General features: G+C 35.3%; 1 protein-coding gene across 1 annotated transcript; it reads right to left on the minus strand.

Moving 5' to 3' along the window:
• Positions 1-1,231: 1,231 nt before the first annotated feature.
• Positions 1,232-17,917, minus strand: LOC149799616 (uncharacterized). Its single transcript, XM_089957103.1, has 5 exons — positions 17,804-17,917; positions 4,937-4,983; positions 4,240-4,299; positions 3,344-3,517; positions 1,232-2,029 (listed from the first exon to the last, which is right to left on the minus strand). The coding sequence occupies exons 1-5, from the start codon at positions 17,860-17,862 to the stop codon at positions 1,875-1,877; spliced, it is 495 nt and encodes a 164-aa protein (XP_089813229.1). The 5' UTR covers positions 17,863-17,917; the 3' UTR covers positions 1,232-1,874.
• Between the last annotated feature and the right edge of the window lie 645 nt (positions 17,918-18,562).

The following is an 18,562-nucleotide window of genomic DNA, read 5'->3' on the forward strand; positions in this document are numbered from 1 at the left end:
TTGCCGGTAGCTTCTTCTCGGGGTTTTCCCGGGTTCTTCCTCCACCATTAATACTGGCCGCCATGCATAGCCTATCGTGTGCTGATAAATGGCGTTAAACCCCACAACAACAACAAGTTCATATGTTTAGCATTTGAAAGTTAACTAACCAGTTATCCTGAACATAAGCCAACATGTGATTTTCTATTTTCAATTACTTCAATTTTTTACAGCGCTTCAATAATGAAGCATAGGTTAGGTATAAAAATAACAGGAATATCTGTAATCAAGAGAATCAATATTCGCCTGTAAGTGAAATACGTTTAACCCCGCGAACCAAGCTGTTGAGTTCAATATCATAGGCAGATCTTCTGAACGTTGTGTAAGCGCTAAGTAATTTGGTGTACATATACACCAAAAGTACACACTACCTATCATCTGACGAACGGCGTTGTATCGTTCATTGGAGGGCATCAGCTTAACATCACCATCATATGGACCATAGATAAATGCATATAGAGTATCTCGGGGGTATCAGTATATAGCAAAACTACTGAAAGTGTTGAATAATGTCCAGCTTCTGCGAGCTATTTTAAAATTTAGTATTATAAAAAAAGATAATTTGAAATAATGTTTATCCTTTAAACTGAAATAATAAAAGGAGAAAAAAACATATAATTTGGTTCTATCTGACACCGACGTTAAGCCGTTTGTTTGTTGTCTGTAAAACAAAACAGACCCAGACGCCAGATGAATTAATTGTTTGCAAGCCCACTAACCCATCCCACTACGAGGATATCTGTCCATTTAACCGTACCCTTAATTTTATGTGTAACGAGACTATATGTTGCAAATTAGCCATATACCGAGAGACGTCATTTTTTCTCGCCAACGAATCTTGGAAAATTGGTTTGAAAAATGGCCAGCAAAATGTTGATAGCAATAGTAAAAAGATATTTGAGTAGGCAGGGAAAGGAAACTTCCCACGTTTGCAGCGACTGCCTAAAGAGAACACATTCACACATTAAAATAATGATTCACGAGACACGGATTTGATATCAGAAATAAGGTAAATACATCAATAAAGCCGTTTTAATATACCAGATAGTTTACCAAACAATATATACAGTATTCCAATTACACAGGTTGCAAATACAGAAGCGTTTGCGAAGAGAGTGTTATTTTGATATAAAAGTTCATTCCCTTTCGCTTGATCTTTAAAAACGAAACTTAGAAAACTGATCCCTTTCTCCTTTCATATGAAAAGAAAACAACACATGCAAACACAATGATTAGAGAGGATTACGGTACAATTGAGCCAAAATAGCTCTCAATATTTTCTCATCAACAGGTGATAGCTTATTGCAGAAATAAGAACTTAGATGACTTGATAGCCAGTTAATTATTCCAAGGCAATATCTGCTTAAGCCCTCCGAACAGAAAATCTGATCTAAAACCTAATTCTACCAGCTATTTAATCTAGAAGTCTCAACCCAACTCCAATTTATTATTAAACCTAAACTGCACAGGTACCCCTAAAAGTTGTGGCACATCACATCTATAGTCTCATGGCGCTATGTTCTACCATTTTAATGTCACACAGTCTAGTAAAGGATCGATACTAGTTACTTTACACATTGAATACTCTACAACACTATTAAATGTAGTATAATGTAAATAGTATTGCAATTGTTTGGATTAAATTCATTGTTTCAAACTCTGTGTGTTACAATATCCCTAGCACTAATTTTAATGCAAACAAAGTCAACTTGTTTAGTGTCAAACTTAAACGAGAACACTAAATAAAGTTGCATTAAGGATATATTTCTCAATTAAAATGTCATGAACAACATTCGTATACCTAGTACATTTAGACAGCATGGGAATATTTGGATTCATGGATAAAATCGAATCAAGCATTCCGCTATCAGTAGACCAATAATTATTAAGATAGCAAGAATGCCTTGCAAAAGAGTAAACGTGAAAGCTCCAAATGAAAGATTGGCTTCTGATATGCACCTGCTTCTCCCATCCAAATAGACAGCAAGAACTGAAAAGGAAATAATTTTACAGAACATGTAAGCAATAGTAACTTAATATGTTAGTTTGAAGTGACCATTGTTCATTTTGGATTTAATAAACAAAGTTACAAAAATAAAGACAACTCATTTTATATCTAAATAAAACAAATTCAGGTGGATAGTAGTTTTTATTAGATTCACTATATATATATATATATATATATATATATATATATATATATATATATATATATATATATATCAGTAAACGAGCATTAACCTTTATTTAAATTACATTACCAACATTTCTATGAAGAATCTAATTGTTTTTCTTCTTTCCGAAAGAATCAAAAAGTGACCTATTTTAAATAAGAATTCGCTTAGTGGACCGTACTATCCGTTTAAAGATATATCGTAGCTAAAGACTCAAACAAGAGTCATCACAATAGATTCAACTATCTCATAACTAATACTCCGTAACCTGTGTGGGAAAGGTAAGGCACATTTTATCCCTTTCAGAAATCACTTTAAAAAGAAATGTTGTTTCCTGTTTTGTTTGCATTAGATACTACGTTTAAATACATTCATCAATATTTAAAAAAGGAATGGTAAAAGAAGATATATGGGCTTGTATCATACAAGTTCCGCGAGGAAGTGATGCAGGGATAATTTTAATCCTGCACGAATATCATCTGACAGAGTTTTATTAAGCGAATGTAAGTATTTTATAAGCTAATTTAGGTATAAAAAGGTAAGATTGACCACAAAATGTAATTTGACGAAATGAATATACGCTTTTCTCTCTCCCCGTTCTGATTTAGCATGAGACTAATGTGCAGCTTTTATTCATTATATAGACCCAAATGACGAGATTGAAAAGGTACTTGCAGACTAAAGACTATACGTAGAAGACGTGTGAAAGTGTCACTGTTTGTGTTTCTTTGGGTGTTCCAATTCATTGATAGCTTTCAGATATAATTAACCACTTTGAAAATTTCAATTTCTTCCTACATTATGATATTTCACCCAGATCTTAATGAGTTCCGTTTATGTACACGCTTCACGCTAGTGGCAAGATGCACTTTTAAGAGTTATTCAAACGTTTTCAAACATTTACCTTATTCACCTTCCAATAGTTCATATTACTAATATCTAGCAAATCTAAATTGCCTTTTCCTTTAGTTTTTGCAGAGTAAGCATTATATACAAGTACTAGAGGTTTTAATTGCAACCACATCATCATTCTGTTGATACTGATATGATATTGAAACATTTTGTCTCTCTTAACAATAGATCTTGCATAGTTTATGATATTAAGAGCAGTGTGCTGTGTATTTACTTACCTATTGATGTTATAGCTATAAATACGCAGCAGGCCCCCATAAATTTTTGGACTATATGAAAGTCAGTCTTGTAAAATAAAAATACCGTAATACATCCCAAAAGTACTACGATAGTTCCATATATTCCGACCACTATCGCCATCGTTTCTGGGCTAGAAGCAGCACACTTAAAGCCTAGAAAATAAAGGTGATTGCATTACCGTCAGAATATGTTAGCATAGCGACTGCTCATAATCACAGCTAAGAAATATATTACAATCTGCTATTGAGTGCAATGACCAACACCGTAATTACAGTCAACAATTTATATCACATAATATTGTGATTTCCAAAATGGCATTTGTTAAGGTAATAATTAACATGCTTTAAGAAAGTAGTATCGTTTTATAACATTACTATTATATGCAGGTTTAATACCAGATTAAAGATCATAAAATCACAATATCCATATTTAACTGCGTAAGATAATATTTGTCGACGCGATGTGAAGACGAATATTGAAATTTCATTTTTGAATTTAACAGTATACTGAACTCACCTGACACCTAGGTATCTTTTATTACTTTCATGCAAAAAATATAACTAACGATGCATAGTGGTTCATATTGCAAATATTCTACAGTGTTAATTAACAAATGTGTCAGAAAAAATAATGATATTAAAAGATATAACTATTATACGCATTTATTCATTTGGGCAGTTATTATTTATATTTGAGACTATCTGAACGGTGTGAAATATACCGACATAATTCGTAACATGCATTGTTTGCATGACTGGATACAATGTATGTAAGTCGTGTATGAACAATCAACAAGGGGATTCGTGGACGCCTGAAAGTAATTATAATCATGCTGGCTAGAAGAACGATTATTTGAACTGAGAGAAATAATTACCCATAACACATTCAATACTGCCAAGCGCTAACACAACGACGGCTGCGACGCCAACAAGCACTAATAAAAGAAAGCAAAATAAAGTGATTGCAGATGAAATACTCTACTGAGCTTCAGACTGTAACACAATAAGGAAGACGTGAATACAATATCAAATTTAGAAATAATCACATTCCACCATCTCAGTATAACATATTAAACATTCACGTACTTCAACCCCTGTACCTAACCTATTTGCTATGAAAACTATGTTCGTAAACGTTCTTCACTGAGATTTTAGTACTTGAAGTACCGAATTTTATCCTATGGACAGCGAACTTTTGTAACAGTGATTGTTTATATCCAGTGCCACAAAATAGCGAGATAGTACAACATTTTTGTAATTTATGTTGATTTCAAGTATCACGCAATACAGAAAAATGACATACATGTTAAAAGGTTTTCATGATTATAAGAAAGACCGCGCATCTTTTATAAAAGCGTAGAGCACCATTTGCTTAATAGGTCCAGGACTCTTGTATGAATAAGCTCTGGGAAAAGATTGACAATACATAATGCTTACATATAACTTGACTGTAAACCTATATTATTATTATTATTATTATTATTATTATTATCCAATTCTAAAAGTGAACATTAGATAGTTAAGTTATTAGAATGCCAATTAATTCATTGTTGTGCTCTGCTAAATACGTACCTAGCACCGTTTTTCTATTTTGAGCTGCTCCGTAAACCGGGTAAACCCTGCTTATAATAAAGATAACATTGTTTGTTATCATATCATATATGTTTAAACTCAAATATGTCAAAAGAGTATTTCGACAAATTCTGATATACACTATCACTGATGACACGGTTCTTTTGATAAATACTTAATTGTGGGTCAGATGGAAGATGATGGAAACCAAAGTGTACGTGCATTATGTTTATTATGCAATTTGTGATTTGGTTACCATTCTCGGTTCATGCATGCTCAACGTTTATATATGCCTCATCCATGGTGAGAAATACTACCAAAGACCCATATATAGACCCATATATATGCTATTTCGTCTTCAATGTTGTGTTTGTAACAACATCACATCAAAAGCAAACTGATAACACTATTCTGAGTAGAACTTGTGGTAATTTAACTTAAGCGCTTTAGCGAAGAAAACGATCTTTTATCAAAAGCAAACTAACAAAGACCAAAAATGGAAGATGAAAATGGGCATGCATTAATAAATATGTATTTATAAGTATTGTCTGTATTATTCATTAAACACCATGCTTCTAACATCCCAGTTACTACAAGGCAAGAAAGTTAATCATTAAGACGACAGTCTTCTCGTGGATGTGGATTTCTATTCGTACGCATTATTATCTCACACGAACTTACGCAGATGCATCGAGTATTCGGATTTATTCCCCTCTTAATAACTAGTTTGAATCTTTAATCCGTGTTCTAGAAATAAATATCAACCATGTTCAACTGCCGATTATCGAACGCGTCAAGTCAAACCTTTTGTATGATTAATATGGTATCACCATCATGTCAATAGAACGATGCATCAAAATACTTTTCAACGAGGCACTATTTACACTCAGTGAAAAATGATTCACGACAATGAATCAATATGGATCAAAATGGTGGAAAATTCCACCATTGACTTTGAAGTTCACAATGACTTCCAACGTCAATACAATTTATCACTGGGTCATCAGACAGCTGCACTATCTGCTTGCGTATCCGAACTACACTTGATGACAGGAAGATATGCACACCTGTACTATGAATCAACTGACTCTCACCTATATATGATCATGATTGGCTGTCACGCAATGGACGTAATAAAATCGAGATATTCATTACAAGAAGACACAAGAGCACATATATTTAAGTGCCACAATTTATTTTAAAAAATTATAATTTATGATTGTAATTTTTTAAAATAAATGTTGGCATTTTACATAAATTATCAAAACACAACAAAAATCAGTAGAAGTAAATGTATACGTTTAAAGGCGGCACATAACCGCGATGGAAGCTATATGGTGGCCATCGCTAGAAATGAACTTTTGCTTACTACCCTGATACCACAAACGTAGACAGATGATTCGGAAGCAATATCACTGAGCTGATTGTTCTTAACATTAAGGAGGCTTTTTCCAAAAGCTCCGTATGTTGCCTGTAGTAGACATATACATTCAAAACCTATATTGAAGGAGTCAGTGTATAATGTGGACTGAACACACAGATGCAGTCACATCCAAGTTATAGCTGATATTGTATGTTATGTTAATTATGAATGCACAATGATGTGGTTCAGTCCAAGAATGTCAATCTAGCATTGTGATTCCCATGAATAATACAATTTAAAAAAAAAAAAAAACGATTTCTCTTCAGTTACATCAGAACTCAGCTAAAGTGATTCCACAGACTGATGTTGAAATAGGAATGTACAACTGCATTTATACAACTTTATATAAAAACCTAAGACAAGATATAATGACCAGGATGTGGGCCACAATTTCTGTTCTAGACAATTCAAAGTTTGTAAATCAGGCTAGAACATGAACTCAGTGCAAACACGTATATATAATATACCATAATGGTACAAATCATGTACACAAAACACTCTATCATCAGTCATGTACAAAGGTCAATACGTTGCACACTTTCATTTTCAAAAACAAAATAATTTTAATTAGTTAAATATTGATCACTTTTATGCGTTAGAATATGCTTACAATTACATTTTCTGCCAAACTTTTGAGACCACTTATTACAACGTCTGTGCTAAATCCTGTCAAATTTGTATAGATATTAGACATCTAACACGATCAGACAGCCGATTACAGGAAAGAAGCAGATGATCTGTTTAAAGGTAGAGTAGTTATCACATGATAAATTGCTGAAATGTTTTTTAAAGAATAAATTAACGGTGGTGCTGATGTTTGAGGAGAAATAAGTGAGGTATTAGTCCATCAGAAGATATAGAGAAACAGTTTTATTGGCTTAATATAAAGTGGCAATTATTTATTGGGGTAAGTCAAAACGCATCAACATGGAACTGGAGGTGGTGAGAGTAGCTGTTTTTTTGCCAAAAAACTGTTCAAATCGATTCATTCCTAGCTGGAACGTTAGTTTACTTGTTTTGGCAAAAGTAATGCGTACTTTATATTTTGGATAAATGTTATCAGTTTGCATGTAACTAATTTAGTCAGCTGTATATATGCTTTTGCATCCAACCGTACCTACACTGTTATAGTTAGGCTTGAAAGATGCCAAATTATGCGCTGCTGTTGGTTCTGAAGATTTTGTTTTCCAGTAATATCCTCTTCGTATCCTTTATTTGTACGTATCTGGATTATTCCCTTGATCATTAGTTTGTCATGAGGGTCCCTTAGTGGCCGAGTGGCCGAGTGGTCTTGGTTTTGACACCTCTTAGCGCCATCCCAGCATATATGGCTGGTTAAAACTTAGAAGTGACACCTTGTTTTTCAAAAAGTGTTTTTGGTGTGGGTTTCCCCTGTCATCCCGTTTGTGTGTAAGTATTATTGTGTAAAAACAATAATGCGGTAAAAATGTGCAGGGTTGCTTTATTTTTTTAATCTATCAGTTATTCAGTTTTCTTAGCCCATATATCTACTTGATGTACTATCTTCCCTATGTCAGTGCTTACATTGGGTCTGATTTCCATCCTAGTAGCTTAGATTTAGGGTTGTGCTATTACTCCGGGGTGGGCGTTGGATACTCATGTTGTACAAAAGGGATTGATATCATCCATCACGCGGACGTGATGGAAAACATCATATTTGTTTTAAGTTTTAGATTGATTGTGCCATAGCTCATAATGTGTTCATATTCGTGGTATTGGAGTTCTCCCTCATTATAGATAATGTGGGTAGCCTCAAGATGTTTCGATTTTATTGGGTTATGCCTTAGCACATGGTAGTTTTGTCAAATTATTGTGGATGTATATTGTTAGTGTGTTGGTTTCTTGTGACCAGGATCTTGTTATTTGCGAGTATCCATAAGATATAGTTATTATAACAATTGTGCAAGTAATGTCTGTGTTGTGCCTTAGCACTTGTGTATTTATGTTAGTGTTTAAATCCTAATTGGTTGGGTTCAGGTTATTACAATATGTGGTTGACCTTAGTATATAAAAGAACTGCCAACACTGGGGACATTTCTCTAACAGATGTAGATATGCCCAACTATGCTACAAATGCGGGGGAAACCACAAAGGTGTACGTCGTAGAACTACACCCAAATGTACCAACTGCAGGGGCCCCCACCTACCTAAATCCCACGAATGCCCCAATACTATCAAGGAATATCAAACCATAAATATCATGAACAACAAGCAAATCCCGTATCATGCGGCGAAAAAACTAACCCCCAGTATTAAAAATCACCACCATATCATGACCCCAAACAAACCAGCAACTGAAGCAACCACAGCCCTAACACCCAACCAACCAAGGTCAAACAAGGTCAACCAAGATCAAACAAGATTAAATAAACAAGATACATTCTTAATCAAATCCTGCAAAGACTCACAACTCCACCCCGAAGAATCAGATAACAGTAACACCAAAAACAAATCACTGTCAAACCCGACAATAGAAAAGTTAATCATAGAGATAAAAGCCGAACTTATCAACAACCACCACTCGATCGTGGATAAAATAACACAGATAATAAGCAAAATCGAATCAAATTTAAAGTTAACACCATAACCCTCAACACAAAACAATCAATAAAGGACCACCCCAGTAATGGATTATACAACAAACCGCAACATTATAATATGGCAATGGAATGCTATAGGGCTAATAAGTAATATCAGTGAACTCAAAGCCAAATTACAAAACTTAGAACACAAACCAGATATTATATGCATTCAAGAAACAAAAATAACAAGTAGAACCAAACAAATACCCAAACTCCCAGGATATGCCCCAGGTCACTTCAAAAATCGAACCACGGGACAAGGAGGTGGGGGTTTAGCCATCTATATAGCAGATAACATCCCGAATGTAACAACAATAATCATAGCACCAACCCCAGGTAGCAAAGAAGCATTCGAAATTCATTCCCTCATGATTCATACAGGCAAGGGTCAAATACAAATATTCAACATTTATGACCCGGGGGAACATCAGGCACAGCCAACTTAATTACTTACAAACAAATAATTGATCACAAACGAGTAGATCAGATCGTCATCTGTGGAGATTTCAATGCCCATAACGAGCTGGGGGGGGGGGGGGGGGGCGGTGTGACGGACAAAAGAGGCAAATTGATTTAAGAATGGACCGCAGAATTTAACTTATCCATTTTAAATGACGGTACAAAAACACGCCTCAACCCAGAAAACGGTCTCATGTCCGCCATCGACCTCACCATTTGCTCGCCATCAATAACCCAGGTGGCGGACTGGAGAGTGGATCAAACTGACCCCTTGGGCAGTGACCACTTTCCAGTAATAGTCACCCGACAGATGACGGTCCAATAGAACTCGCTAAAAAGAACCCCTAGATGGATATATTCAAGAGCAGATTGGACCACATTTAATGAAACACTAAGCAAAGTAGACACCAAAAGCCTAGAAAATGATAATATTAATAAATATTACGAAAACCTGATTGATACCATACTAAAGGCAGCCACCACCAACATACCCAAAACTAGTGGTAACCCAAATAAACAAGCAGTCCCATGGTGGAATAAAGAATGCAAACAAGCCATCACTGATAAGAATAAGCTCTCAATAAATTCAAATGCACTAAAGACTATTGATTTCACTATATATAAACGAAAGGAGAAAAACCTTAAAAACATAATTAATCAGGCAAAGGAATCAACTTGGTATAATTACTGCACGAATATCAATATCACAACTAGTACCAAACAAGTCTGGGATCAGATTAGATCAATTAGAGGGAAGACAACTAACACCACCCCAAAAATAGCTGGAGCCATTACTAATAAAGAAAAAGCTGACCGACTAGCTCAGCATTTCTCAGATATGAGTAGCAACACCAACCACACCCCAGCATTTCAATTACATAGGGACAAAGTAGAAAGAACCCTTAGTAATCTCTTTAAAGACCTCGGTCCCAAAGTCTCGAACCTAAATAAAGACATTACAACTTACTAATGGGACCTAGCATTGAAAACCAAAAACGAAACTAGCCAGGGGAAGATCAAATAGGATACACAATATACAAAAATATCCCAAATAACATTAAACAAACAATTATTAAATTACTAAACCAAATATGGACCTCAGGCAAACTACCCGATACATGGAAGCACGCAATAGTAATTCCAATACCCAAGCAAGGAAAAGACCCTAACGATATTAGCTCCTACAGACCCATTTCCCTAACAAACAACATTTGTAAGATCATGGAAACCATAGTCACCAACCGACTCAAACACCACCCAGAGAGCAATAATTTAATCTCTTATAATCAATGCGGATTTAGAAACAAAAGATCCACCACGGATCAACTAATACGATTGGAAACCGCAATCAAATTAGCGTTTAATTCCAAACGCAAAGCTGATAGGAATTTAATTGCAGTATTTATTGACCTCGAAAAGGCATTCGACCTTGTATGGACCAAAGGCTTATTAGCCAAACTTAACCACTACGTCATCACAGGTCGAATGTTTAAATTCATTGAAAACTTCCTCGCTGACCGCAAAATATCAACCAGTGTCGGCGACACCTACTCTGAACCACACACACTTGAAAACGGTACACCACAAGTGAGCGTACTCAGCCCAACTCTTTTCAACATCATGATTAATGACTTGGACACCAACTTAACATCAAAACTAATTGAACTCTAACAATTTGCTGATGATAGTGGATTATGGAGAGCAGGAAACCCCTCCAACCACAAAGTAATCAGCGACATTCAAACAAGTTTAAACAAAATAGGGAAATGGGCTGATAAATGGGGTTTCAAATTATCCCATGAAAAAACCATTGCAGTATTATTCACTACCAAACGTAAATTACAAAATCAGTTTCCAAAACTCACCATCCAAAATCTAGAAATTAAATTTGTAAAAGTAGCACGATTTTTTAGGAATGCATTATGACTCCAAGCTAAACTGGGGACACCACATAAACGAACTAGTCAAAAGGTGAAATAAAGACCTTAACCTCCTTACAAACCTTAAAGGAACCACCTGGTGATCCAATCAAGAAACCTTACTATCATTATATAAATCGTTAATTAGATCTAAACTAGATTACGGATGCCAAATTTACAACTCGGTACCCCAAAATAACTTCAAGAAACTAGATAGCATACAAAGAAAGGCCCTAATTATTTGCACTGGAGCACTACGATCCACATCACTAGTGGAGCTTCAAATCTTAACTGGAGAACTGCCGCTCCACCTTAGAAGACAAGAACTCACCCTCAGATATGCAGCCAGGCTAACAACACATCTCGACACACCCCAGCCGGCTAACTATAAATAAATGTAACATACCTTTTAGAACTAAATTAACACAAAACATACCAGCAGGGAAATTAGTCCATCAATTAGTTGAACAACTTCCTTTAGACAACCTCCAAGCAGAAATTGCAAATCACTATGACAAAGAACCATGGATAAATATCAACCCCTCAGTTAACACCCTCATTACGAAATATGGCAATAAAACGAACAGGAACTCAAACTAAACACAATCTGTACAGAAGAAATCAACTCAAAATTTTGCAACTACATTAAGATTTACACTGATGGATCCAAAATAACAGAATCACCCAGAACAGCAGCAGCTTACGTAATCCCCGAACTTAACATTAAAGTAGGACGAAGACTACCTAACCTCTGCTCCATATACACACCTGAATTCTGGGCCATACTTGAAGCACTCAGATGGATGAAAGAGAACAAAATACCCCAAGCGGTAATAATAAGTGACTCGCTAAGCGTCATAAACTCAATACTTAAAAACAACACCAAATCAAGAGAAAACTATCTTAGGCAAACCAATTATTGTTAAAAAAAACTGAACAATAATAACTTACAAGTAGAATTTATGTGGATACCGTCCCATATTAACATACAAGGTAACGATATGGCAGATATAACAGCTAAACAAAAACTAAACGAAACCACTCACATCAACCTAGATTATAGCATATGCGAACTCAAAAGCATATCTAAAACCCTCATTGACAATAAATGGCAGGAATTATGGAACAAAAGCACTCAATGCTGGAAACCCATCATTAAAGAAGTCTGTAGAAATAGGAGACCACCCAAAACAAAAGCCAATGAACAAAAATTCATAAATAGAATACTCACAGGCAAAACCAAGCTGGCTAACAGCTTCGGACAGTACATAGGACCACAACCACATAACCCTAACTGCTACCACTGCAGGGTCCCAGAAGACCTAGAGCATATTTTTAACAACTGCCACACACTTGAAAAAGAAAGGGCTAAGTTTAAAGTTAAACAGCATAATATTGAATCCCCTGCAACATACCCAGAATTCTTCATGGACACAAACCCCAATATTATTCTAACATTCGAAAACATCATAAGTTTTATACACGAATCCAATCTGATCAAAAGAATCTAAGAAAGTAAATCAAAGGCCAGTCAAATATATTACAAATCACTGTTTGGGAATTATGACGGCCGGCTGGGTCTCGTGGGTTCACAGACTGACACAGCCGTTCATAGCCCGAATAATAAAAACCAGTTCAGGACGAATCTAATCAAATAAACAATTTTTTTATTTATAAAATCACTGTTTGGGAATTATGACGGTCTGCTAGGTCTCGTGGGTTCACAGACTGACACAGACGTCCATAGCCCAAATAGTAAAAACCAGTTCAGGACGAATATTACAAAATCACTGTTTGGGAATTATGACGGCCTGCTAGGTCTCTTGGGTTCACAGGCTGACACAGCCGTTCATAGCCCGAATAATAAAAACCAATTAAGGCCACAAAAAATTAAAATAGGAAAATAGGAATTAATTAAAACAGGACTACATAATAACATACAAACAACCATAAAACAAGTTTTCACTCCAAACCAATAAGATAAAGAATCAAAATAAATAAGGAATTCAAGACGAAAAAAAATAATCATAAAAATTTAAAAATAATAAATGTAAACAAAAAATTTTTAAAAAAAAATAAATTATTTCTATTTTTTTCTATACTGCCTTCCTGATCTACTCTTAACCTTCTCATTGTCTCTTAAACAACATCTGGCATGAAAATTAACACCTCTACGAACTCACGGAGCGAAAGCAGACCCAGTTACCACGTGACTCCAGTATTGCGACTCAACAAGAGAACAAACTACAACAGTCTACCTCTCACATAACTACAACACAAAGGGCCGGGATTGAGAATAAGACTGTCCATACCAATACGGACCAAGATCCGTTAGTAACTTAACAACTGGCTGAAATTTTAAATCAAGCTTCACAAATTATTTCTACTAACATACTCAGCCAAATCCAGGCAATGTTGGCAGACGACCCCGAAGAATTTGAAACTGCCACGCTGTCACCGGCCCTGGAAGTAGCATGATTCAACGGCGATGAAGCTGAGGAACCTGCACCACCTAAACAGAGTGGAAAAACGGAAGGCTCTATCTACCGGAATATGGGACTGGGAAAGGCAATTGATGATATAAAAAAGCGGGCCACTTCGTCATGCAATCCAATACATTAATTGGCGCTCTCTTGGTACACAGAAACCACCACCGGCACAATGACATTATGGAGTCAGGATTTTGAGCCAATTCTATTATGAAGCTTACTCAGAGTTCTCCTTGCGCCAGCTGACCGAGGCGGCTAAATACATCGCTAAACTTCATGGTTATGCCTTCCTGGGGAAACTAACGAAGAAAGCAAAACAGCCCAGCTATGCAGGGAAGCAGAGGACAGACGGGGAACGTTTGCCTAAAAACAAAAAGCCCTTCTTAGGGCTACTAAAATTGCCTGTAAATACCTAATAGGGATCCATTTTGGCTTGGTATCCCTCCTAGATCAACTAATCTTATATCTGAATTGATCTGTTTTGGTACCGCCGTTTAAATTAACACACTTATTCTTTTACCATGGGTTACTCAACTGCTATTAGTCGTTTCGACTTAACCGATTGGTTTTTAATTTCAATAAATATGTACACTATGTACACTAAATTCAAACTTGTTCGAAAATTTATTCAAAATTTATAACTCTTATGATTTGATTAATTGCAGAGGTGGCTAACACATTATTAGTATATTTTGTCCATTAGTAAAACTGGACATGATTTGGAATAAGTACGGGCTGGCGTTTTGGGGAGTACATGACATCCATGGCTGGCTTTCCGAGTACCTTTCCTCCTTTACCACGCTCGGACAACGTACACATGGCAGTATGTGGAACGATTTCCACCTGCCATAAGACCAGGTATCCTAATGTGACGTCATCGCTGCCGACCAATCGTAGCGGGCGACACATACCGCTTGGCTTGGCACCTGGTGCTTTTCAATCCAACTAAAAAACATGAATGTGTGGTGTGACTATTCCCACTCATGTTTATTAGCCTCTCAGTCAGTCTGTTCGTCAGAGAGTGGGTGTAAGAGTGACAGATGAAGATGTCTGATATCATCATGTACGCGTGTGTAATTTTTTACAAGTTGTAATAAAAATTGAAAATTATTTTTTTCCGGTTGATGTATAGCTTTCAAGCCTGTATCAGTATCCATACATATTTGGTTCTATGTATAAAGAAAATTTAAAATATAGTGGAGAGGCAGTGTCTGGGGTCCTCTGTATGTGTCAAAGTATGACTGTCCCTTTTCCCACTGCGCCACTATTTGATTGATAGGTAAGGTAAACCTGCTTTTAGGTAATAGAAAATTTTTTTTTCAGTAATGGGTTAGACAGATGTAGTGGAGAGGTTCATGCTGGAGAACCATCGGATGTCACAAAGTGACCTCCCCATACACGCAATCCCGCCACCAAGGTTGTTAAACCATAACAAATGGTAGAATATTTGATGTTATTCTCAAAGAAGTAATTTTAGATTTGTGGTGAATAATTTGGTTTTGAAGTCGTGTCATTACTGTAATGAGAGTTGAAAGCAGTAACGGAGAAAATCATACTGGGATCTCTTAGGATGTCATTAGGTGACCTCCCCCATATATGATACCCCTCCGCCATTGATGATTTTAAATTGATCAAATTACTTATTTGGTTGTTAAGAGGCCTGATACATGGATAATACATGTATCTAAAGACGGGTGCAACGGCGGATATCTCCATCCTCAGGTGCAGTACGTCCTGTATAGGAAGAAAGAAATATGTTCTTGTTATTGTATTTGTCTGAGTAGTAAGGCCATTCAGTAACCAGCTGGTCCATCAATTAAAGGATTTAAGTCGCCTACGCAACTAATGGTTTCGCGACTGGTTAAATCCCGAAGATCGAGATTTTCAATTGATCGGAACTGTAGGAATGGAGCCACTACTGAAAACCAGCTGGTATTATGAAGTAGGATTGAAACATCCCACCTTTAGTATATCATCATGTAATCATTTTAGGCAAAGTATGATCTGGTGTTTTTTTAATAGCCATACGGCTCTCTAGATTTCTCTGTTCTTAGAACCAGCCCTTTGGGGCTCTCCATAGCAATTATAATGCTATTTAGCAGGGAGCAATTAAACATAATTCTGAGGCCCATTTTTATCCTTTTTTCATCTATTATGTTATATAGATTTATTATTCATCTATTATGTTATATAGATTTATTATGTCCATATATAATTGTTTGTTATTGATTTAATTTATGTAAAGTAGGTTGTTATCGTTAAAATTCCCGTGTTTCCTAACTATTCTGTTTTTAATTGATTGTCTTTGAGTAGGAAATATGTTACACTCCATTATCATGTGATATTTGCTATCTACTGCTGTTTGGCATAAAAGGCATTTAGGTAGGTATGGTATTAAATTTCTTTGGTGGGCTACTTCTCCTGTCCACCATGCATTATCTAGATATAAATATATGTTTGCTTGTTTATTGGGGTCTTTGATTTCTTTATGATTTTTCCAAACAGTGTTCCAGTCAACTTCTCTAATTTTGGTTTCCCCATTATTCGGTGTGAGGACCGTGTTAATCAATATTTCTTTTTCAATTTCACTTTTGTTGGTTAATTTCCAAACATTAGGAGTTGTTTTTAATTTTTTAATGGTTAGGGATATTTTAAATACACATATTGGATATTTTTTAAATACTTATTTATTGATTGTATTCAGATGATTTATTCTTATATCATGTAATCTTCCATGGAAGGAAATAAAGATGATGATGACGATGATGATGAAGAATAAATTGGATTTGGTGTAAGACTATTTAATCTTTGCATAATATTGATTTGTTTTTGTGAAAGGTCAGGTAGACCTTCTCCGCCTAGTTCAGGTTTTCTTTGTAAAGTGGTCTTAGGCGCTTGCCTGTATCGATAACTGCCATTTCGCCTTTATCTCTCTGTGAGGATTTGTGTCTCAGAGTAGGTAAATGAAGATATGTGAAACAGTTGCCTTTAGCTTCTCGTGGGTCGGTGGTTCTTACTAGGGTTCTCTGCGGGTTCGTCCAACACTAGTTATACTGCACGCCATATATAGCTCTGATAAATGGCGTAAAACAACAAATATTTCGTTATGCGTTGATAAAATTTACAAATGATGCATATTGTTTCATTTTTATGTTACTCCTATTTAACTGAACGCACACTCAATCATTGCAATTGTACCGATTTCCCTGACTCTGGTACATTATTGTCCATCAAATGCATAGACAATCCCGAAGTCAGATGCTTTAATTCACAGTGTCCGTAACTTATTACATTGTGATCTGTCTTTGTATGCACTCATTACTGAAATATTTTAAAGTGTAGTTATAAATAACGTTTAGCAGTTTATATGCGAAACCTGGCGATTCAGTATGTTAAACTTTAATGTCGTGAAAAATCAAGCACATTTTAGATTTAAAATGAACAGTTAGATAATAAGAACATTCTGCTAGTTTCATTCTAAAATTTAAAAAAATCAATTTATCACTAAAAGTTTGTCAGTATTTGCAAACTGAACAAAAATAAATTGTTAAACTGTCGCAATTACTTACTATTTGAAACTGAATTTCTGCGAAAAATGCACTCATCATTGATAAAATATTGCTTTCTTTATTTATAGTCAATTACAAACGTAAAACTCAATATTACAAACTATGAAACGTGTACTGATATTACAAATAATGAGCGAAACTGTTCTTCACATCAGCTGCTTTTGTGGTAACTATCAACTCCCATTAAATTCACTTAACTTGTGAGATTGACTGATTTTTGTAGGGATACCTTGTACAAACAGCACATCCGTGCTTATGTTTAGGATGCACACATCTCTCGATCAAAATATGGTATGTACTTTATGACCCAATGGAAGTATATAATATACCTAAATCAACATATAATTAAACATTTCCCCAAACCCAAAACGCCCAATTGCCAGGTTAGACTTGTGTTACACTTACCCTTTATCATACATGGCTGATCCTATGACCAAGTTGACTGTCTTCCGTCCTGTGTACATATAAATGTTTTAGATAAAGTGGTTCACTTGATTTGAAAGATAACGACCTACATTAGTTGATAGAGATGTAAGGTGTACATTATAATCAAAACCAAGCAACTGTACTAAAATGCACTTTACACTAATATTGTCATATATCCACAACCATCCAGTTGATTAGAACTTGTATTTTGACTACCCGACGCAAATTATACATTCTAAAATAATTGCGCATACATATTCTGATCGTACCTTTTAGTAGATTAAAATGTTCTTTAAGCCATATTTGGCTCTTAAAACATTTCAAGATTGACTATGGTTATTAACTATATGCCTATTTTAATCTTCTTAACGTTAACAAATCATTTTAATACATACGACCATATCTCAAGGAGGATCAGAAATACTGGTATTTCTATAATGCTATATTTTAACCAATTGTTGTAACATTACGTTTATTTTTTCACCTCTGACCTTATACTTATTAATGCTTATAGCTTTGATAAACACATGAATATTGATAGCTATTTTGTTTTACAGAGACGAGAGAACACACACGCATATATATGTGTGTGTGTGTGTGTGTGTGTGCCAATATGAAATCATATATATATATATATATATATATATATATATATATATATATATATAATCATATTCGATGTTTTTCTAAGTTCATCTGGTCAGATAGTAATTAACTGTTTTCTTATAAGTATTCACT

The sequence above is a fragment of the Sinohyriopsis cumingii genome, chromosome 5 (genome assembly GCF_028554795.1).
Source record: "Sinohyriopsis cumingii isolate HCF-2022 chromosome 5, ASM2855479v2, whole genome shotgun sequence".
Classification (NCBI taxonomy): Eukaryota; Metazoa; Mollusca; class Bivalvia; order Unionida; family Unionidae; genus Sinohyriopsis; species Sinohyriopsis cumingii.